General features: G+C 24.2%; 1 protein-coding gene across 1 annotated transcript in view; it reads left to right on the top strand.

The window, feature by feature from the left end:
* The window catches only part of LOC111621255 (extracellular sulfatase Sulf-1-like), a 90,642-nt gene that overhangs the window by 5,650 nt on the left and 60,734 nt on the right, over positions 1–24,258 (top strand). Inside the window, exons 2-5 of the mRNA XM_023363336.1 lie at positions 15,112–15,434; positions 17,301–17,540; positions 19,069–19,390; positions 22,204–22,354. Of these exons, the coding sequence (XP_023219104.1) occupies positions 15,152–15,434; positions 17,301–17,540; positions 19,069–19,390; positions 22,204–22,354 (996 nt within the window). The 5' untranslated portion in view covers positions 15,112–15,151. The remainder of the gene's footprint in view (positions 1–15,111; positions 15,435–17,300; positions 17,541–19,068; positions 19,391–22,203; positions 22,355–24,258) is intronic.

The following is a 24,258-nucleotide window of genomic DNA, read 5'->3' as shown; positions in this document are numbered from 1 at the left end:
TAGAAATTTGAGATCATGATGTATTGGAAGAAACTTTCTTTATATTTCATGCTTAATTTGTTAAGTTTAACAATTGAGAATGTATGAAGTATTGAACATTATATATTTCATTCAAATTCTTTTATTTTATTACAGAAAATGTAAAAATATTTATATACTTAAATTCTTTACTTCTCTGTTGATGTATACATAAGAAGTAAAGAATTTAAGAGCTTTGACAGTTGACCCTGTCTCCTCCTAACCCAGTTTATAATTTCCTGTTAATACCATTTTCCCTAAAAATATGTTTGAATTTATCCTTTAATTTTATTTATTTCTCTTCTTTCAAAAAATTAAAAACAGAGAGAATTTATATCTAAATATTTTTTTATTCTCAAAATTGCTTGACTATTTGGACAATTAAATTCTCATATTCTTATCTTGTAATCTAAAAATCTGCTTTCAGTAATGCAAAATTGTATTTAAAAATACACTGTTTATAGATCATTTTCACTTATTAAAGAAAACAGATGTTGATTGAGAATTATTAAATAGAAAATTTGAAGTTAATTTGCTTAGTTACTGTGCTACATGCTGATACACTGTTTATGATACATCTAAGAAAGTAATTAAACAAGCAGTAAAATTATTAATAATTTTTAATGTAAATTATGTAGTTTTCAAATGGCAATTTAATATATACTTGTAGGTATTATATACTGTACAGTACAATATGTATTATACTGCTATGCCAAAATTAATTTTTATAACTTTGAACTTTTATGCTATTAAGTATAATTATCTTTCTGTATAAATTATAAACTTATCATCATACAAATAAATATAAAAAAGAGAAGTGTAAAATCTTATCTCATCAGAAGCAATCTGAATGTATTTATATTACTGTGTGGTTCGTAAAAGAATAATTTTTAACAAATATAATGGAGAATGCATTTTAATTCTATTAAATATATACAGTAAGTAGATTGTTTTGTTAATTGAAGTTCATTAATGTTAGTTAAATCAAGATTTTTTTCAGAATTAAACATTTTTTTGGTGGAGATAATATTCTGAAAAATATTTAATTCTGAAATAAAAAATTCTGTTGGACTTCTTAAAAAAACTTATTTAGAGTTAATGAACTTCAGTTTATTGAGTCGATCATCATGAAGAATAGTTTTGTTAATTGTCTTGGTGTGATGGATGATATGCAATTTGTTCAAGTTGTAATTCCAGGAAGAGATCTCAAATTGATGTTCTTCTTTTAAAAAACCGACTCTATTTGTTGCTAGTTTGAACAATACAAAATGCTAATAAACATTCCCGGAACCAATTTTTTTCAAGACAATACATATCTTTTCATCAGATCCATGAAGATCAAAGAACAAGATATCAATTGATTTAAATTCAAAACAATAAATATTTTAGTCACAAGCTGAATTTAAGCAAGTTAAAATCATGAGCTGAAAAAAGGTGTATCCTGGAATTTTTATTACATTTGTATTTGAATTTCTTATCAGATTGATGATTAAGGCTGATATGTCTGATTCTGATTTACAATTGCAAGTTCTAACAAAGTATTTTGAATTAAAAAGATGCATCTTTCACCGTGATCTATGAAAGAACAATAACTTTATTTACAGAAACTCTCTACAATGTACTTTGCCAATAATTGACTTCCTGGATTTTATAGTGAAAAATTTCCCAATTATTGTAATTTATGTAGTAAATTATTAAATTTTATACTACATATCATTAAATTTGCAAAACAAAACCAACCTGAATAAGAGAGAGAAATCTAGAAGAAGAAAACTTCCTAATCAATATTCCGATAACTTTCATTGCAGAATGCAGTACAGTTAGTTTCAAGATTTCACTTATAGTAACTAATTCATAACTAAAAGTGTACCTTATCAGACTTGCAATTAATATGTCAGTTTTTCATATTAGTCACATTAAACAACTATACTTAGTTTTACAGTTTCTTAAAATTTAAAACCATTTTATCATTACTTTATTATTTACGCTCAGAGGTCAAAGAGATACTTAACACAAATTAAGAAGTCATATTACTATTTAATAACTCCAAAAATGTTTATCTTAGTTTTCAGACTTTCATATTTACATAACAAAACAGTATTCTGAACGTATTGTTTAAAATCAAATGTGTGTATTTGCAGGATAAAAATAGTGATTGAATGACAGTTTTCATTCAAAATGAATGGAACATAAATGTTTTTCTGACACATATATTTAAATATTACTATTCTACAACAAAAATTTAGAATGAGAGAATGCTGGAAATTATTAATGAGAAAATACAAAACAACACATAAATGAACTAAATAGCTAACATAAAAATTCAGAATAAATAACAAAAACAACATAATTATTATTGTCTGTTTTCTATTTAATCTATGGTTTTACTATTTCAAATAATGTTTTATGTATTTTAACACAGGGAAGTTTGTTTTTCACAATATCTTAAGTTTTTTCATTTGTCTGGGACTAGAATTCTTTCATAATATGCAACTTTGTTCAACTTTACTACACATTCTCAGAAATGCATTATATCTGAAAATCAAGGATTGTTTGTATTCAAGCATTTGGGATTAATAAATATCCATATTCAAGAATTTAATTAGAAAATTAGCAATGTAGGGAGTTTAAAGTTAATGGAACGAATTTGAACAACTAGTCATATTTTGTGTTTGGATGAAATAAAATAAGTAAAGTAGCAGCAACTTGTTAATTTCTTTGTCGTAGCTCATATCTAACAAATTAACTCATTATTTATAACATTGTTATGAAAATGTTAACATAAAAGACAATGAGAGAAGAGAGATGAAATAGTCTTTTACATAATTTATTTTTAGTTCAAGAAGTTAGAAATAAAAATATAAAGTGAATAGAAACCAAAGCAATATGAATAAAATTTTTTTTAAAGGAATTAGGGATGAGCTGAAACAGAACTAATGAATTCAAATTCACTGGTGCTGTATTCTGGCCATTGTCTCTTGAAAGTGAAAGTAATGATCATAATATAGCCTGTGCTTCTCTATCTTTCTCTATGGATAAAATGCTTTGATTGATATAACTTGAACCATATTGAAAACAAAATGATTTTGTTCATTACAGTTATTATTTTAATTTGCTGTTACAGATTTAATGAAACTTGGTTTGACAAAACACCTATTCATGATCCCATTTTTTTTAAATTAAAAGTTTATTTATGGTTTTAACTCTTCAGAATGTGGATATGCAAAAGGTAATATTTTTAATTAAGAAAACATTAAATTGTTTAGTTTTTCAATAATTTTATTTAAGATAATGTTTATAAATATTTCAAAACTCTAGGATAGGAATGGTAAGCCTTATTTCCATAGGTAGGTCAAAGTTAAATTTGAAATTTAGTAACTTCAAATTATGGATCAAAATAATTAATTTGAATGATTAAAAAAATACAAATTTTACTTTATTTAACTTTTTAATATATATTGGAAAAACAACAAACTCTACAATGACCTCAGAGCAAAATTGATCCATGTCAGTAAATCCTTATTTTAAGATAATTAATGAGAACTTCAATAATACAAAATATTTCCCATATTTTCTTCTTTTGTTTGTTCATTTTGGCCTGGAATGTAACTACAAATTTATATCTGTATTGCGATAAATAAAGCAGTTGCTTTTAAACAATCTTCACATGCTAAGGCTATACACCAAAAACTGTACTTGGATTACTCTTTCTCTGAGATTGTCATGTATGAAAAGAAAATAATAATATGATTATAAAGGAATTAAATATTTTGTTTAATAGGAAATCTTCTGTTGTTTACGTATTTAATGCTAATTTTTCTATCTGAGGTTCATTAGTGGTCTGATTTTTCAGTTTTAGGATCCTGCTTTCATATTACATTTGCAGTTTTGAAATCTATCAAATATTTTTTTTTATAATTTACAAAAACTAATTAATACCTTCCAAACTTTCAATATTAGTTTTTGTAAACTAAAATTGAAGCTATCACTGCTTTAAGAACTAAAACAACAAACAAAAATTAATGAAACTACTAAAAAATTAAAATAAATTTAAATTTGATCGCTAAAGCAATTTCTATAGTTATGTTGCAAAAGAAAGAGAGTTGCAATTAATTTAAAAAATTGTAATTAAGGGTTCAAAAAATGCAGGAAAAACTAAATAAATAATTATAAAAACCAAATTAATACTAAAGAAATTAAAACTAAAATAAACAATTCAATTTGGCATTTAAATTTAATAATAAAATAATAATTAAAACTCTGGCCTTTATACCAAAACTAAAAATAAAATTAAATCAATTGAAAATTAAAACATTCATAAAAACTGTGTAAAAGTTTTTTGAAATTTTCAAATTGAAAATCAAATTAATTTTTAAATTTGTTATTTGTGTGGTGATAAAGGGGAACATGTTGCTTTATATATATAATGAATAGCTGTGTCTTCAACTCCAAGTCTGAATCAGAAGTGAAGTCTTTGTGTTTCCTATCCCTATGCAAAGACTTTCCTTCCCTTTGTTAACCCTTTCCATGAATCCATGCTGAGGAACGAATTGTATATTTCACAGACGACCTGGTGTGATTTACTTACTTGTTGCTTCTTTGTAAAGTATTGGTTATAGTTTCGGTGAGGACAGAACATTTTCTTTTTAATATATATTGGAAAAACAACAAACTCTACAATGACCTCAGAGCAAAATTGATCCATGTCAGTAAATCCTTATTTTAAGATAATTAATGAGAANATATATATTTTTTTTAATAGAAAATTAAAATTACCTATATAAAGATCTTTCTGCAAAACAGATTCTGAATAAGAAACTGTGCTTGACAGATATACAGTAATATCATTTTTTTTAAGGTTTTCTCTCTTAATACAAACACACTTAAAATTTATTTCTTCTGTATTTATATATTTAATTAGCCATTCATACTGAACACACAACTACAACACTAAACCAAAATTGATTTTTTGTATTTTATGTTTAGTTTCAATGTCGTATCATAGTTTATAGTGTTTATAACAACAATTATAGTTTCTTTATTATAAGAATTTTATATATTTAAAAGCTGCTGTATTATCTTCTAGGTGATGATTTCTGATTTGATTAGTTTCTGGATGTTCTTCTATGACAGTGTTTCTCAAGGGGGGCAATATCGCCCCCATGTGGGCATTTTTCCATGTTGAGGGGGGCGATTAGTAACAATTTATATTTTGGGGGGCTAAAAACAATTTTCTGGGCGATATAGTAAAACATTATATTAATAATAATTAGATATTTTATTGGTTATATCGTACAATAATTAAACAAATAACATTGTACTAATCACTAGTCTATTCAATGCAGTACACATTTGGCGTTAGTCTTGTCCCTCGACATCGGAATTTTGTAGTGAGGGGGCGATGATTCGTTAGAGGCTGAGAAACACTGTTCTATGACTCTTTTCCAAGGTCTATTCTGGAAATTTATTATATCATCTGTTTTAACACAATAGTCTATAAATATTGAATTTTGATCAGTTAAATGACTAAAGTATAATTACTGGATTTTGACTTATACAATGATTTTTTTAATGATCTATCATATAATTTGAGAATCTATAAAATAAATAATACCTAATCAATAAACTTCTTAGCAAATACTGGAGGAAATATAATTCATCCCACACAACCTTTTGAAACTCCAGTAATACATGTTTACAAAACATCAAACGTTTTTGACCCTATCAGGGTCTTCCTTGTCTAGGTCTATTACTGGAGTTTCAAAAGGTTTTGTGTGATGAATTATAAATAAGTATTTATTAAGTATTTATGTGTATTTATTAAGTATATAACTTAATGAAATTTGAAAAGTTAATTAAAATGTTACTACATATTAGTTACTTGACCTCATACTAATATAATTCTATACATTTAAAAAAAATCTCAACTATTATTAGAATAATTAACTTAACTGATAAAATGAAATTTCTGTTAAATATAAAAAAAAATCTCATTAATGGAATAATGTCTCTCATCTTTAATGCTAATTCTTGAGCTTTTCTTCTGTTTGATATTTTCTTTACCAAATTTATTACTAGGTTTTGTAAATTATGAAAACTGGCTTCTTCAAATTTTTATTTTTCACATTATAATTACAAACACAACAAAATATTTTTATTTATTATAAAAATTTGACCAAAACACAATAATAAAAATTGTTGACTTTTGAATACTTTGACATGCATTTAATAGTTAAGACTTTGTCACCAGATTTTATGTTTTTTAATTGAATTTGTCAATATTATTTAGCTTTTATCAAAACTAAATATTTAAATTTACTCACTGTTGAAAATAAATGAATTATATCACCCTTTAATATTAACAACAATGATGTATTAAAAAGATTAATAAAAAGATAAAAATTATAATTTCCTTTTTACTATGATGCAAAATATAATTGCAGTATTATTCTAAATAAGTTAAATTTAAAGGAAATGCAAAATTTATTATGATGCATTAGGTTTTCTTGGCAGGTTTTCATTTAAAGTTTAAAATAATTTTTTTTTTTTTATAAATGGCCTTGTTCTATAACTTTTCAGTTTGAATTTCTACTCATCTGAAATGGTTAAAAGTTAGTGATTGTTTGACCTCTAAAAATTAGGTCAAAGTTATTAGGATAGTCATTGGATTTGACACTGTTGTCAAAATTCAATGACTACCTTATTGACAAGTTTATCTCCCCCAGTGATCTTAACATATGTAATTTTCTGCTATTTTTGGAGACAAAAATGAAAAATACCTCTTAATCTCAAGTATTTTCTATTTTTGCCTCTCTGATGATGGACTGAGAGATCTGAACATGAGATTGAGAGTTTTCACTTTTGGTCTCCAATAAAACAGAAAAGTGTAAATCTAGCTTATTGGTTTAATACATTATTTATTACATATTATATATATGTATGCATATATAAAAGTTATATATATAATTAAGGTTATAAGGTTAATTATATATAATTATATATTATGCATATGTTATTCAGTACATAAATATAAACTTGTATATATACAGAAGGTATGTAATATCAAGGATTCCGTATAACTATACTGTACACTTGCACTTTTGACTTTATATATCATTAAAATTTATAGATTTCAAAAGAATTCAGAACATACTTATGTATATTTGCAATGAGTAAACATAAATGCACGAACGAATAAAAATCTTTTTAGATATCAATATTAAACTTGTACTGATATTTTTGAACTTGTTTATAGCTCTTCATCAGGTTTAAACTTTAAGAATCCAATAAAGGAGTGCTGGTATCTGAATACATTTAAATATACAACTGTGTTTGAGCTATAAAATGGCTTGAAAATTTTAAAGTTTATTGTTGGATAACTAAAAAAAGTTTGTTTCGTTCATTCTTTAAATAATTCAGTTATCAGTTTTTGTTAAACATAAATATATTCTGAAATTATTCAGCATATTTTGCTATATTTGGAAAAATATAATGTTAGCTTTTTAGCAGGTTATGGATTAAATGAAAAAAAAAACTGATTTGATATGCAGAATGATATAATTTGTAGTCTTCAGTAAAAACTTACCAAAATCAAATGATAGAAATTTGAGATCATGATGTATTGGAAGAAACTTTCTTTATATTTCATGCTTAATTTGTTAAGTTTAACAATTGAGAATGTATGAAGTATTGAACATTATATATTTCATTCAAATTCTTTTATTTTATTACAGAAAATGTAAAAATATTTATATACTTAAATTCTATACTTCTCTGTTGATGTATACATAAGAAGTAAAGAATTTAAGAGCTTTGACAGTTGACCCTGTCTCCTCCTAACCCAGTTTATAATTTCCTGTTAATACCATTTTCCCTAAAAATACGTTTGAATTTATCCTTTAATTTTATTTATTTCTCTTCTTTCAAAAAATTAAAAACAGAGAGAATTTATATCTAAATATTTTTTTATTCTCAAAATTGCTTGACTATTTGGACAATTAAATTCTCATATTCTTATCTTGTAATCTAAAAATCTGCTTTCAGTAATGCAAAATTGTATTTAAAAATACACTGTTTATAGATCATTTTCACTTATTAAAGAAAACAGATGTTGATTGAGAATTATTAAATAGAAAATTTGAAGTTAATTTGCTTAGTTACTATACTACATGCTGATACACTGTTTATGATACATCTAAGAAAGTAATTAAACAAGCAGTAAAATTATTAATAATTTTTAATGTAAATTATGTAGTTTTCAAATGGCAATTTAATATATACTTGTAGGTATTATACTGTACAGTACAATATGTATTATACTGCTATGCCAAAATTAATTTTTATAACTTTGAACTTTTATGCTATTAAGTATAATTATCTTTCTGTATAAATTATAAACTTATCATCATACAAATAAATATAAAAAAGAGAAGTGTAAAATCTTATCTCATCAGAAGCAATCTGAATGTATTTATATTACTGTGTGGTTCGTAAAAGAATAATTTTTAACAAATATAATGGAGAATGCATTTTAATTCTATTAAATATATACAGTAAGTAGATTGTTTTGTTAATTGAAGTTCATTAATGTTAGTTAAATCAAGATTTTTTTCAGAATTAAACATTTTTTTGGTGGAGATAATATTCTGAAAAATATTTAATTCTGAAATAAAAAATTCTGTTGGACTTCTTAAAAAAACTTATTTAGAGTTAATGAACTTCAGTTTATTGAGTCGATCATCATGAAGAATAGTTTTGTTAATTGTCTTGGTGTGATGGATGATATGCAATTTGTTCAAGTTGTAATTCCAGGAAGAGATCTCAAATTGATGTTCTTCTTTTAAAAAACTGACTCTATTTGTTGCTAGTTTGAACAATACAAAATGCTAATAAACATTCCCGGAACCAATTTTTTTCAAGACAATACATATCTTTTCATCAGATCCATGAAGATCAAAGAACAAGATATCAATTGATTTAAATTCAAAACAATAAATATTTTAGTCACAAGCTGAATTTAAGCAAGTTAAAATCATGAGCTGAAAAAAGGTGTATCCTGGAATTTTTATTACATTTGTATTTGAATTTCTTATCAGATTGATGATTAAAGCTGATATGTCTGATTCTGATTTACAATTGCAAGTTCTAACAAAGTATTTTGAATTAAAAAGATGCATCTTTCACCGTGATCTATGAAAGAACAATAACTTTATTTACAGAAACTCTCTACAATGTACTTTGCCAATAATTGACTTCCTGGATTTTATAGTGAAAAATTTCCCAATTATTGTAATTTATGTAGTAAATTATTAAATTTTATACTACATATCATTAAATTTGCAAAACAAAACCAACCTGAATAAGAGAGAGAAATCTAGAAGAAGAAAACTTCCTAATCAATATTCCGATAACTTTCATTGCAGAATGCAGTACAGTTAGTTTCAAGATTTCACTTATAGTAACTAATTCATAACTAAAAGTGTACCTTATCAGACTTGCAATTAATATGTCAGTTTTTCATATTAGTCACATTAAACAACTATACTTAGTTTTACAGTTTCTTAAAATTTAAAACCATTTTATCATTACTTTATTATTTACGCTCAGAGGTCAAAGAGATACTTAACACAAATTAAGAAGTCATATTACTATTTAATAACTCCAAAAATGTTTATCTTAGTTTTCAGACTTTCATATTTACATAACAAAACAGTATTCTGAACGTATTGTTTAAAATCAAATGTGTGTATTTGCAGGATAAAAATAGTGATTGAATGACAGTTTTCATTCAAAATGAATGGAACATAAATGTTTTTCTGACACATATATTTAAATATTACTATTCTACAACAAAAATTTAGAATGAGAGAATGCTGGAAATTATTAATGAGAAAATACAAAACAACACATAAATGAACTAAATAGCTAACATAAAAATTCAGAATAAATAACAAAAACAACATAATTATTATTGTCTGTTTTCTATTTAATCTATGGTTTTACTATTTCAAATAATGTTTTATGTATTTTAACACAGGGAAGTTTGTTTTTCACAATATCTTAAGTTTTTTCATTTGTCTGGGACTAGAATTCTTTCATAATATGCAACTTTGTTCAACTTTACTACACATTCTCAGAAATGCATTATATCTGAAAATCAAGGATTGTTTGTATTCAAGCATTTGGGATTAATAAATATCCATATTCAAGAATTTAATTAGAAAATTAGCAATGTAGGGAGTTTAAAGTTAATGGAACGAATTTGAACAACTAGTCATATTTTGTGTTTGGATGAAATAAAATAAGTAAAGTAGCAGCAACTTGTTAATTTCTTTGTCGTAGCTCATATCTAACAAATTAACTCATTATTTATAACATTGTTATGAAAATGTTAACATAAAAGACAATGAGAGAAGAGAGATGAAATAGTCTTTTACATAATTTATTTTTAGTTCAAGAAGTTAGAAATAAAAATATAAAGTGAATAGAAACCAAAGCAATATGAATAAAATTTTTTTTAAAGGAATTAGGGATGAGCTGAAACAGAACTAATGAATTCAAATTCACTGGTGCTGTATTCTGGCCATTGTCTCTTGAAAGTGAAAGTAATGATCATAATATAGCCTGTGCTTCTCTATCTTTCTCTATGGATAAAATGCTTTGATTGATATAACTTGAACCATATTGAAAACAAAATGATTTTGTTCATTACAGTTATTATTTTAATTTGCTGTTACAGATTTAATGAAACTTGGTTTGACAAAACACCTATTCATGATCCCATTTTTTTTAAATTAAAAGTTTATTTATGGTTTTAACTCTTCAGAATGTGGATATGCAAAAGGTAATATTTTTAATTAAGAAAACATTAAATTGTTTAGTTTTTCAATAATTTTATTTAAGATAATGTTTATAAATATTTCAAAACTCTAGGATAGGAATGGTAAGCCTTATTTCCATAGGTAGGTCAAAGTTAAATTTGAAATTTAGTAACTTCAAATTATGGATCAAAATAATTAATTTGAATGATTAAAAAAATACAAATTTTACTTTATTTAACTTTTTAATATATATTGGAAAAACAACAAACTCTACAATGACCTCAGAGCAAAATTGATCCATGTCAGTAAATCCTTATTTTAAGATAATTAATGAGAACTTCAATAATACAAAATATTTCCCATATTTTCTTCTTTTGTTTGTTCATTTTGGCCTGGAATGTAACTACAAATTTATATCTGTATTGCGATAAATAAAGCAGTTGCTTTTAAACAATCTTCACATGCTAAGGCTATACACCAAAAACTGTACTTGGATTACTCTTTCTCTGAGATTGTCATGTATGAAAAGAAAATAATAATATGATTATAAAGGAATTAAATATTTTGTTTAATAGGAAATCTTCTGTTGTTTACGTATTTAATGCTAATTTTTCTATCTGAGGTTCATTAGTGGTCTGATTTTTCAGTTTTAGGATCCTGCTTTCATATTACATTTGCAGTTTTGAAATCTATCAAATATTTTTTTTTATAATTTACAAAAACTAATTAATACCTTCCAAACTTTCAATATTAGTTTTTGTAAACTAAAATTGAAGCTATCACTGCTTTAAGAACTAAAACAACAAACAAAAATTAATGAAACTACTAAAAAATTAAAATAAATTTAAATTTGATCATCATTTCTGAAAAACAACGCTAAAGCAATTTCTATAGTTATGTTGCAAAAGAAAGAGAGTTGCAATTAATTTAAAAAATTGTAATTAAGGGTTCAAAAAATGCAGGAAAAACTAAATAAATAATTATAAAAACCAAATTAATACTAAAGAAATTAAAACTAAAATAAACAATTCAATTTGGCATTTAAATTTAATAATAAAATAATAATTAAAACTCTGGCCTTTATACCAAAACTAAAAATAAAATTAAATCAATTGAAAATTAAAACATTCATAAAAACTGTGTAAAAGTTTTTTGAAATTTTCAAATTGAAAATCAAATTAATTTTTAAATTTGTTATTTGTGTGGTGATAAAGGGGAACATGTTGCTTTATATATATAATGAATAGCTGTGTCTTCAACTCCAAGTCTGAATCAGAAGTGAAGTCTTTGTGTTTCCTATCCCTATGCAAAGACTTTCCTTCCCTTTGTTAACCCTTTCCATGAATCCATGCTGAGGAACGAATTGTATATTTCACAGACGACCTGGTGTGATTTACTTACTTGTTGCTTCTTTGTAAAGTATTGGTTATAGTTTCGGTGAGGACAGAACATTTTGCTTTAATATATATATTTATACATATACAGATTATTATTATTATTAGATTTAATTTATTAATTGAATTAAAGTACATTATAATTACATCATTATTATACATAGTTATAGATTGTAAGATTAAAACAATAATACATGATAAATTTATGACCCTCCCACTTTTATTATTGCTATGCATTTTCTATCATGAAATACTGTATTTAAGCATTGTGTTTTATTGGCTTGCTCTGTATGGTATTGCATACTTAAAACTGCATTTTAATTAATGTAATTGTTGACACCGAGTTTATAGGAAATATGATAGCTTACTTAATGGCCATTTTCCAAGGATCAATTAAATTGTAAAAGTAGAAATCTTGTTTCTGAAAGAATCTGAAAATAAACAAATTGAAAAATCTCTGTACAGTGAGCTTTTCATTCCAAAAGAAAATTGTAAATATGCAGTATATTAATGCTTTTTGATTAAGTAATGATATTGAAATTGTTTAACATTTTATAATTTGAAAAATTAACTTTCTAAATTATACAGGGAGGTGCAAAATAAATAATCTAATTTTCTTTTTTATAAATCTTAAAATAAAAGTAGGAAAATGACTGAAATTGCTTGGAACTAACTAACTTTACTGACAAGCTTTTGTGTAAAAAAAATTAGTCTGTCTTTGGCAATCCAATTGCAGAGTTTTACGTTGTTTTATAATTCTTTTTGCATTTTTGTTGTTGTTAATAATAATTCAGTTATAAGCAATATTAGCATTCTATGTATAATGTATAGATTAAATAGCTGCAAATATAAAAAATTTAAAAAATAACCAGTAATAGAGGAAAGAAAATATTTAAAATTACAAGATTTCAAATTATTCTGTAACATGCTTGTTGCACCAATTTATTTTCTAAGTCTGTTTCTGTTCAAACATTTATTTTATTTATATATACTGTATATATATAACATTAAAAGTAAACTAAATATAAATAACATAACATCATAACATTCAAAGTTTATATATATAATATACATACAGTCAAACTTGGGTACAAACAATTTGGTTTACAAACAGAATTTTGAATGCCATATTTGCTCCAATTGTCATGCAATAATTGTGTTTCCGAACAAGCTACTTGGCAGAGCCTGTCCCCAATGGTCAACTTGGTCAACTCCCTATACTTACTACATTAAAGAAAGTTACAGCCCAACCAATCAATGACAGGAATACAGATTTACAAGTTAGTGGCACAGAGATCATCTCGCATCATTAGACATTGTGACATAAACCATCGATGACATAGTTATTCAAATTATATTTCAAAATGCATGCAAGTAAGATACTATTTCCGTTTTTCGGTACACATAACAATCAAATTTAAATCAAATTAAATAAAACCACGTTAATTGACAGTCACGTAATATAAATGACATCCATAAATCTGTGTTTAAAGATGCTTATTAAGAATGAAATAAAAAATTATAAACAAATTAAATAACAACATTTTATTAATAAATATTATATGTTGTAATAATAATACTTAGTTTAATATTTATTAACAATAGGTAGCCAGTTAATTAAAACTAAAAATAATAAAATGATAATTAAAACTGATTTTTATGTTGAAACTGAAACTAAAATTAAAAATAAAATCAAAATTAATTTTAATTTTAATTGAAATCAAAGCAATTGAATCATAGTATTTCAAAGAGTGTGGANTCAATAAACTTCTTAGCAAATACTGGAGGAAATATAATTCATCCCACACAACCTTTTGAAACTCCAGTAATACATGTTTACAAAACATCAAACGTTTTTGACCCTATCAGGGTCTTCCTTGTCTAGGTCTATTACTGGAGTTTCAAAAGGTTTTGTGTGATGAATTATAAATAAGTATTTATTAAGTATTTATGTGTATTTATTAAGTATATAACTTAATGAAATTTGAAAAGTTAATTAAAATGTTACTACATATTAGTTACTTGACCTCATACTAATATAATTCTATACATTTAAAAAAAATCTCAACTATTATTAGAATAATTAACTTAACTGATAAAATGAAATTTCTGTTAAATATAAAAAAAAATCTCATTAATGGAATAATGTCTCTCATCTTTAATGCTAATTCTTGAGCTTTTCTTCTGTTTGATATTTTCTTTACCAAATTTATTACTAGGTTTTGTAAATTATGAAAACTGGCTTCTTCAAATTTTTATTTTTCACATTATAATTACAAACACAACAAAATATTTTTATTTATTATAAAAATTTGACCAAAACACAATAATAAAAATTNAATTAATTTTAATTTTAATTGAAATCAAAGCAATTGAATCATAGTATTTCAAAGAGTGTGGATAAAGTACTTGTTGTCCATCTTGATTGATTTGGATATATTTAATGCAGGCAGAGTCTAGTCTCTATCTCTATTTATAGCAATTTTTTGTAAAGTGATGGTTTTGGTTTCAGTTGGTGATGACAGAACATTTCACTTTTAATATATATATATGTATGTATAAAATGGATATAGATAATATTATATATTATAATATATTGCATTTGTAGACATTTTTATGAATGAAATACAGCTTTAAAAAAAATTTTGGAGGGTTGCAAATGGATTAATTTATTTTTCATTGTTTCTTATGGGAAAATTTGTTTCAGTTTGAGAACAAATCAGTTTCTGAGCAAATTAAATTCATAAACTAAGGTTTGACTGTATAAACTTTGAATGTTATTATGCTCATTTAATTTTAACAACATATTTATTTCATATAATTATAAGAATATTACTCTGAAATATCAATTATTTGATATTTAATCATTTAACTAATAGGTTATAATTCAAGATTTATAACTACAAAATGCAATGAAGAATGAATTTTCTGCTGATATTAGAAGTTTTCTCCTTGATGATATTGATAAAAATTGCAAATGGAAGAGAAAGACATGGTTTACACCAGGATTCTTTGTTTTATAAATCAGAAGCATTTTTAGACAGACAAGATTATAATTTACAGAATCAAAGACAAAATAGTAAATATTCTTCATGGGGAAATAATGATAAGAAGGAATTGAGATCACGTAAGCAACTATCAAACAGGGACAAGAAACCAAACATAATTCTCATCATTACAGATGATCAGGATATTGAATTAGGTATGATTGCATTTCCTCCTTTTGTGATATATTTCTTTAATTAAAATTTATTTACAGTCTAAATAACCAGATGTCTGTATATTAAATTGACAATATTGAATTTAATAATTAATCTAATATAATAATTAATATATTAATGACTGACTGACCAACCAATATATTAATGAATTTTTGGATCATACTACTTGATTTTTCTTACAAGAAAAATAACTTTAGATGTAGAACACACGTAGAAAACTTCATATTGAATATTTCAGACATTTAATATAATTTCATATTTTTAATTTACAAATACATATCTATTGTTATTGTATCAAAACACAACAATGATTAAACACAATTTCTGAAGAGCACACTACATACTTTGAAATACTGTACGAAATCACCATTGATAAAATTTTAATAATCTATTTAAAATTATAAAATATATGTTAATAAAAGTATCCAATTGTCTAGGCATTTATTAATGCAATAATTCAGTATTTAATCAAACATTTGAAAAGATAATATATGAAATTTAAATATTTCATTTATATTTGAATTAAAATAACTTATTTGTTAATTTTGCTCCAAATTTGATGATAAAGAAAATTCATAAATATTAAACTTGGATAATTAAATGATAATAGAAAACTGATTTTTATATAATATTTTTGAAGTAAAAAAAAACGATATTGAACATGATATTAAATTAATTTTATTACTATTTTATGTAAATTTCCTATTGAAATTTAGACGTCACATTGAAGTCTTACAACAGTGTGTAAGGAAAGTTTAAAAATAAAATAATTTTTTTGAATTTTATTTTGTTTTTAAATAGCTGGCTGATCTAGGAATAAAACTTAAACATAAGATTTTAATTTTTCGTCCACAAAATTGTTAAAAACATTAATTTCATTATTAATTTCTGATTTTATTAATTTTGTTAAATAATAATTATAAGAAAGATGATCCATTTAATACATAAAATTGATTGGTGACAACATTTAAGTAAAATTAGTTTTATTTGTAATTCATAATTCACAAATGAAGAGAGATTGCTAAATATATTTACATTGTACATTTAAATATATGTTTTGTAGAATTCATTTTTTATTTTATAGCATTTACATTACAATCTGAAATCTGATACCAATATAGATGATGAAATTCAACTAATTCAGTAAGATCTGAAACCAGAGTTAATTTGCATTTATCCTTGAATATTTATTCAAAACAAACAATTTAAAATATATAATGCATAAGCTAATATGAAAGCTGTAATATATATATAAATAGCATTAAATCATTAAAGAAAAACAAAATTATTTTGAGAACTGAACCAGTTGGAAATTATTCATTTTTGATACATTTTATCAAAATTATGACTGGTAGTCTAATATATTATCAGAATTTTATTTGAAATTATTAAAAATATAGTTTTAGCAATTGCTTATTAATTTTTAATATCATTTTTACCATCCTTTATTAAATTTAATTAATATAAGAATCATTTTGAAAGTTTTAAGTATTGATAATATTTTATTAGCTGGATAGTGCTTAATATCAGTGAAATTAATTATTTTTCTTTCCAATGTTGTTTAAGCATTTCTGATTTTTGTTTTTATCACATTTTTGGAACTAAATGATGTGTAGTAAATACTTATTTGATGTCTTTAATAATAATAATAAAATAATAATTTAGTTTTTTTTGTGTGTTCTATGGATCATTAACAACTTATTCTCTAAATAAGAATTTAAAACAAACATGGACAATTTATTTTTTTAATAAAATAATTCCAAGAAATTAACTTTGGTTTATTTGCTGAAAATTAACTTGATGATGACATAAGATAAAAGTTAATGTAACTAATTTTTTTTGTACAGGATCAATGAATTTTATGCCAAAGACATTACGTATTTTAGGAGAAGGTGGAGCACATTTTCCCAATGCATATGTTACTACTCCAATGTGCTGTCCTTCACGAAGTTCTCTTTTAACTGGCCTTTATGTACACAATCATAATGTATATACAAATAATGACAACTGTAGTTCTCCTATGTGGCAGCAAGAACACGAGCCTCGAACATTTGCTACTTATCTTAATAATGCTGGATATAGAACAGGTAAAGTAAATCAAATTTTCAATGTCAATTAAATATATTTAAGATTATTGATAAAACAGAGAATTTACCAACAATTCTGTACAAAATTATTAAATTATAACTTTGAAAAAATGTAAAATAAAATTAAACTGTGTTTATTAATTTAAGCCTTGTATTTTTTCATTTTATTCAGAAGAAATTTTATATATTGATTCATGTAAATAGATAGTCTAATGTAGATGTTTCCTTGTATTGACTTAAAAAAGAATTTTTTTTTTGTTGTTTTTAAAATTTTCCTCCATTATATAATACAAATTAGTTTGCTACCATATAATAATAAACTTGAAATTTGTATTATACAATAGTATATCCCTACTTGAGTTTATTGTAAAGTTCTAGTAGATAATATAAAAATTTATTTCTTTAACTTAATTATATTATTATTGTTTTTTTTCAAAAGCTTACTTTTATTACGTATGATTTTTTTCTGCATTTTAATAATGACAAAGTTAATAACTTATAATACAAACTAAAATTTGAGTAAAATTGATACTAAAGTTTTGCTAGTGATTTTGAGTTTTAATATTACTTGTATATCCAATTCAGTTAAGAATTTTATTTTGAAAAAATAGTTAACATAAAAAATGTGAATATATGTAGTTTAAATTGTTTTATTTTGTAACAGTAATAATAATAATTTAAAACTGTAAACTTAGATATTTTTCAAATAGAAATAATTATGAAGATAATTAATATATAAATCTTTATACGCACAAACATAAAACAATGCATTTGAAGTAAAAATGTAGGTTTTCCATTTAGATAAAAAAGAAAAAATACCTTCTGTTAATAAAACTAAAATATAATAAATCTTAAAGGGAAACAAAGCCCTGAAAAAATATTAAATTTCTGAATTCAAGCATTTTTTGAATTTAAAATAATATGATACTTTAAATGTGCTTAAAAATGAGAACAATAGAAAAAGGTGATGCTACCATTGTTTTATCTATATTTATTTAATATATGGAATGTATATGAAAGGGAAAAGTCTTTGTAATTTATTTTTTTTGTTTTAGTTTATTTAATTAAAAATTTATATTACTTTTATTTACACAGTCTGTAATATGTCTGTTACATTTTTGAAAGTTGTTTATGTATACTGACATTTTCAAAATTATTTATTTATTTACTTATTTATTTTAATGTCGATTTTTAATTGCTGATCTAATGTAACTGACAAAAGCTTTTAAGATAAAAACTAAATATTGTTTTTTTCGTGCTAATTAAATTATTATTTTACCATTACTATAGAGGTTGTTATTAAATGACAGAAATAATTGAGTTAAAAAAATTGAAATTTATTAGTCTCATTAAATAAGCAAAGATTAGAATTTTTATATATAGGAGCTACAACAATAATTAAATATAAAATGTGGATTCAATTGCATTATTTATAAATTATCAATGAATCAGTTTTATAAGATGTGATTGATTGTATGAGATTCATCAGAGTTATGTAAGTAAAATTTCAATTTTTTTTCTTTCTTAGCTTTCTTTGGAAAATATCTAAATGATTATAATGGCTCATATATACCACCAGGATGGAGAGAATGGGCTGGATTAATCCGAAATTCTCGGTTTTATAATTACACTGTAAATATAAATGGCAACAAAATTAAACATGGAAATAATTATTATCAAGATTATTATCCTGATCTTATTGCTAATGATAGCATATCTTTTCTCCGACAATCCAAGCAATATTTCATAAATAAACCAGTTTTAATGGTATTATCATTTCCTTCACCACATGGACCAGAAGATACAGCACCACCTTATCAACATTTATTTCATAATATCACTACACACAGGTAAGTTATTTTATGAATATGATGATTTTGATTCTATTTATTTTAATATTGTATTGATGCATATACAATGTAGCATTTAAGATGTTTTAAAGTTAAATATTTAGTAAAGATATCTTATATCTAGCAAAATAGTTTATTACAATATTAGCTTTAAAGAGAGAAACTTCTGATAATATGATGTTGAACAGTATATTTGGGTTGTTATTTATATATTTTTTTTAATGGCTCTATTATATATAACAGAGGAGAAGTATAATTCAGCACCTCAAACAAGCTTTACAGCTCCAGTGGTATGTGTTTACACCTTAAAACGTTTTCAACCTCATCGAGGTCTTCATCAGGCTACTTTAACTAGGAATTCAAATGCGTTTGGAATGGAACGTATACGATTCAAAATTTATAAACAGATTTAAGAATACTCATGGAACGTTATGCACGCGCTAAAACGACTGTAACGCACGTGTAATATCAAGTAATTCTGTTTATAAATTTTGAATCGTATACATTCCGTTCCAAACGCGTTTGAATTCCTAGTTAAAGTAGCCTGATGAAGACCTTGATGAGGTTGAAAATGCTTTAAGGTGTAAACACATACCACTGGAGCTGTAAAGGTTGTTTGAGGTGCTGAATTATAACTCCTAGTGTTGGAGGAGAAGTATGGCTATCACCCAAAAAAATGACCTCAATATTTTTATATTTTTGGACTCTGGATCTTGAAACATCAAGAAATGCAAAAAAAATTTGGGGGTTTTTACTTTATGTATAGATGTTAGTGTGTGTGTGTGGGTGTGGCACAATTTTGTTTACCCTCTTTGAAGCTTAATAACTCCTGTGCTTTTTGTCAAAAATTTCTGAAATTTTGCAGGGGGTTTGGGTATTAGGAGGATTGATACTATTAAATTTTGGTGGTTAAAGATTGACAGGGTGGAGAAATAAAGGGAGTTGTGTGTCATATCTTGAATAGGGTCAGACTTAATGACAATTGTACTGATTATTAGCATTTACAAATTTTTATAAAACACATCCCTACCCTCAAAATTAAGCTTTTTTTCACTTTATAATATTTAAAAATATAAAAAGGTATAAGATATAAATAAGATATAACAGATGATGCCACATGCATTTTAAATGTATCTGTGTAAGTTAAGCAACTTGTTGCTGGATTTTTTTTTAAGCAGTGATGATGAATGTTTGTTGTCTTTATATAAATGCAATATCATCATTTTATGTCTTAAATATGACACATATGCAATATTCATGTTTTGTTACTTTTTGTTAATAGACAGTTAAATTTTATGAATTTATTTGAATCAACTGAGTAGGAATTTTTCTTGTAAGTTTTATAGATGATAGTATAAAATGTAATTTGTTAAAATAAATTTATATTATGTATTGACTATTAATTAATATACATAAACAACAAGATTATAGATAGTCTACAAAATTATATAATAATCAAAAATTTCTGATATTACAATAGCAAACTGATATAACTCAATATTGTGTAGATCTAAGAGAATTGCTTTAATTGTAGTAAATATACATCATTGTCTCAACAAATGATTTGTATACTTTAAAGTTAAAATAAATAATACCATGCAGCTGTTTAAAGTCAGTTTAGACCATTCTTAAAAGTTTTTAAATATATATTAGCTAACTGACTTTTTTTGGACTGCCTTGTATATTAATTTTATTCAGCACTAAATAAATAAAATAATCATGTGTATTTATTTTTTAAATGTCAAGTATTATTACTTAAAATACTTTTGTATTTTTTTTCTTTTAAACTTGTAGATTATTTTTAAATTTGAAATGATAACATATATTCCAAAATTAATCTATGAGCAGTAAGTTTTGGTTCTGCGGAGGACTTATTACACACTATTGACATCGTTGGAGTAATCACACAGAAGAGGGTATGCATTTTGAATTTGGCTGAAGAGGGACATACAACTGTCTGAAATGCATACCATTGTCATAATAAACCTGTGTCTACCTTATACCCACTTCTGTGTGATGATTACTCTGACAACATCAATAGTGTGTAATAAGTCAGCCACAGAGTCAAAACTTAGTACACATAGATTTATATTATAACATAAGGACAAAAAGCAAATCACTAATATATTCCAAAATTTTAGATATTTTTATATTCTTATTCAAATTTTGAATGAGAATATTAAAAAAACTAATAATAAAATATATTAAAATATACTTTAGACAAATTATATAATTAATTTATAGCCTAAATGTAGTCCGATAAATCTTGTAAGTGTTTGGTTTAATATATTATATCTAATCATCTAGCTCAATTTTAATAAATTGAGCTAGATGATTACTTATAATATATAAACTTATTTTGTTTCATTATTTCTGTAATATAATATATAATACAATATAATATATTCAGTATAATATATAATACAAAATATTATATATTATAAATAAGAAGTCTTTATTAAAAACATACATACATTTCAAAATGATATTTACATACTTGATCTGGCAGATTGAAAACATGCTTTGATTCTAATTTTATTGTGAACAGTTTTCAAAATTTTAAATATGTTATTTAAGATGTTCAGGAATTACATACAAGAATAAATTTTAGATATATTGATTTATAGAAAAAAGATTATTTTTTAATAAAAATTTTATTAGGAATAAGAAATCACTTTTTATTTCTCTCAGAATTTAATTGAATGAAATTTAATTCACTTAATATAATTAGATTTATTTATCGTTAATAACTAAATTGAATATTTATGTTTTGAAGTTATTTTAATAAAAATGATATACTTTTTTTAATTTAGAACTCCAAGTTGGAATTATGCACCAAATCCTGATAAACAGTGGTTGTTAAGAAATACAGGAAAAATGGAGCCATTACATATAAAGTTTACTGATATGTTACATACAAAACGTCTTCAAACACTTCAATCTGTTGATGATGCAGTAGATAAGGTTAGTGAAATATATATAAATAAATTCACTATTTTTGCATATGAAATTATTTTAAATCTGCTGTATTAAATGTAACTTGAAATTAAATAACAAAATTCATAATAAACAAAATAGAATTTCTTTATTCCATAAGAATGTTAAATGAAAATCTACTTTTAATTAAATGCATGTAGGATAGAAATTAGATTGGAGAAAATAAATTACTTTGAATGTAAAATATCATTTTGTTAATTTTGATTAATTTTTTCTAAACTGTACATGTCTAGAAAGATATTTTACCATAAAAATATGTAAATATTCTAAAAAATAATAAATTCTTATTCATAAATAAATAACAAATTGGAAAATACTATTTAAAAAATGTTTTGATCCTTACAAGAAAAACTAAAAAATCAATGAAGAAATGTACTAAAGAGAAGTCCTTGCACATCGGATTTTATGAAATATATTTGCCCATAAAAATTGCCTATTAATATCTCAACAAAGTTTGTGATTATTCAGTTTAAAAAATTAAATTTGCAGTATTAAAATTACTTCTGATAAGTTAATTTTTAGTTAATGAATATCTAATTCTCATTCTTGTTAATAATAGCTTCAGTTTTATTTTGTTTATTCATAATACTTATCCTAAATGTGTTTAACAAACCTAATTTCTAGCTATTATGTTAAAGAATTTATTTTAATGGTTTCTGTTTTATAATTGTCAAAAAACAATTTATGTTTTTGTAATAACTAGTTACTTTTGATGGTTTAGAAAAGGATTGTAATCATTATAAACTGTATTAATTCTAAGAATGATAAAACTGTTATAATGATGGAGATAAATTATTGGACTTACGAATTTATCAGAAAATCTTTTTAACTTTTTATTTGTGATTTTAGTAATTATTTTTAAATTCTAAACAGAAGCAGTTTTTTTCTGTTGATGTAATAAAAATAAGAAAGAATATGTAAAAACTCATTGCATCTTAAGTTTTAACTGATCAAATAAGAATATTCAGAATAGTGATTTCCATATATTATATAGCAACTCTCTTCTAGCCATATGAAAGATTGATATAATTTAAGAATACTATAGATCTATTAGATTAGAAACATTGTTTTATGAGATATGTTCACACCAATATCAAAAATTTTCTCTATTCCAGTTCAGAAAAAATTGAATAATCAGGTTGCACTGCATAGCACTAAAATTGCCACTTGGCAATATTTTTATTAAAGTGACAATAACAATATAATACTGGTGATAAAACCCTAGTCTGTTTATTTCGATATTCAGTATGAAATTGAATCACAAAGCACACTTCAGGAAAAAGAACAGAATGTCCAGCTTCTGTGAATGGGAATTCTGTGTACCACACATCTAGGATGCATTCTTTTATTCCTTCATGTATATGCATGGCATCTATTTAAAAATTCCTTCAGAACGTGTTCCTATGTTCTGGCCAAAGTGCATATCAGCAAACAACAAAAACGTCTGCTTGTAATAATAGTTTACGGAGGAAAGCAACATGGCATCCTCTATGGTTTAATAGTTTTGTTTCACTATCTATTATATGGTTTTATGAATGAAAATTTAGAAGTTGTGAAAGTACATGATGGTGTAGGTAAGAGTTATGAAATTTTTCAAATGTTAGCCAGTATTTTAATTTTAATTTTTTTTTTTTTTGCTGCTTTGAATGTTCCATTAGCAAGACAACTCATTTGATTATGAAATTTTACAACTCTTCTTTTAACTTTTGTCTTCAAAATGGAAATTTTAAAATTATAGAACTCATCTTCATGATACTATCAATATATACATATATGGGTGCTGCAAACAGCAGTTCATGCCCATTATAGCAGAGATGCAGAGTGACCATTAATAATGAATGCAATGTGATGACGTCAAGCAGAAAGTTTAG

The sequence above is a fragment of the Centruroides sculpturatus genome, unplaced genomic scaffold, assembly GCF_000671375.1.
Source record: "Centruroides sculpturatus isolate CEXI.00-Female unplaced genomic scaffold, Cexi_2.0 scaffold271, whole genome shotgun sequence".
Taxonomy (NCBI): Eukaryota; Metazoa; Arthropoda; class Arachnida; order Scorpiones; family Buthidae; genus Centruroides; species Centruroides sculpturatus.
This window is presented reverse-complemented; position numbering and strand designations above follow the sequence as displayed.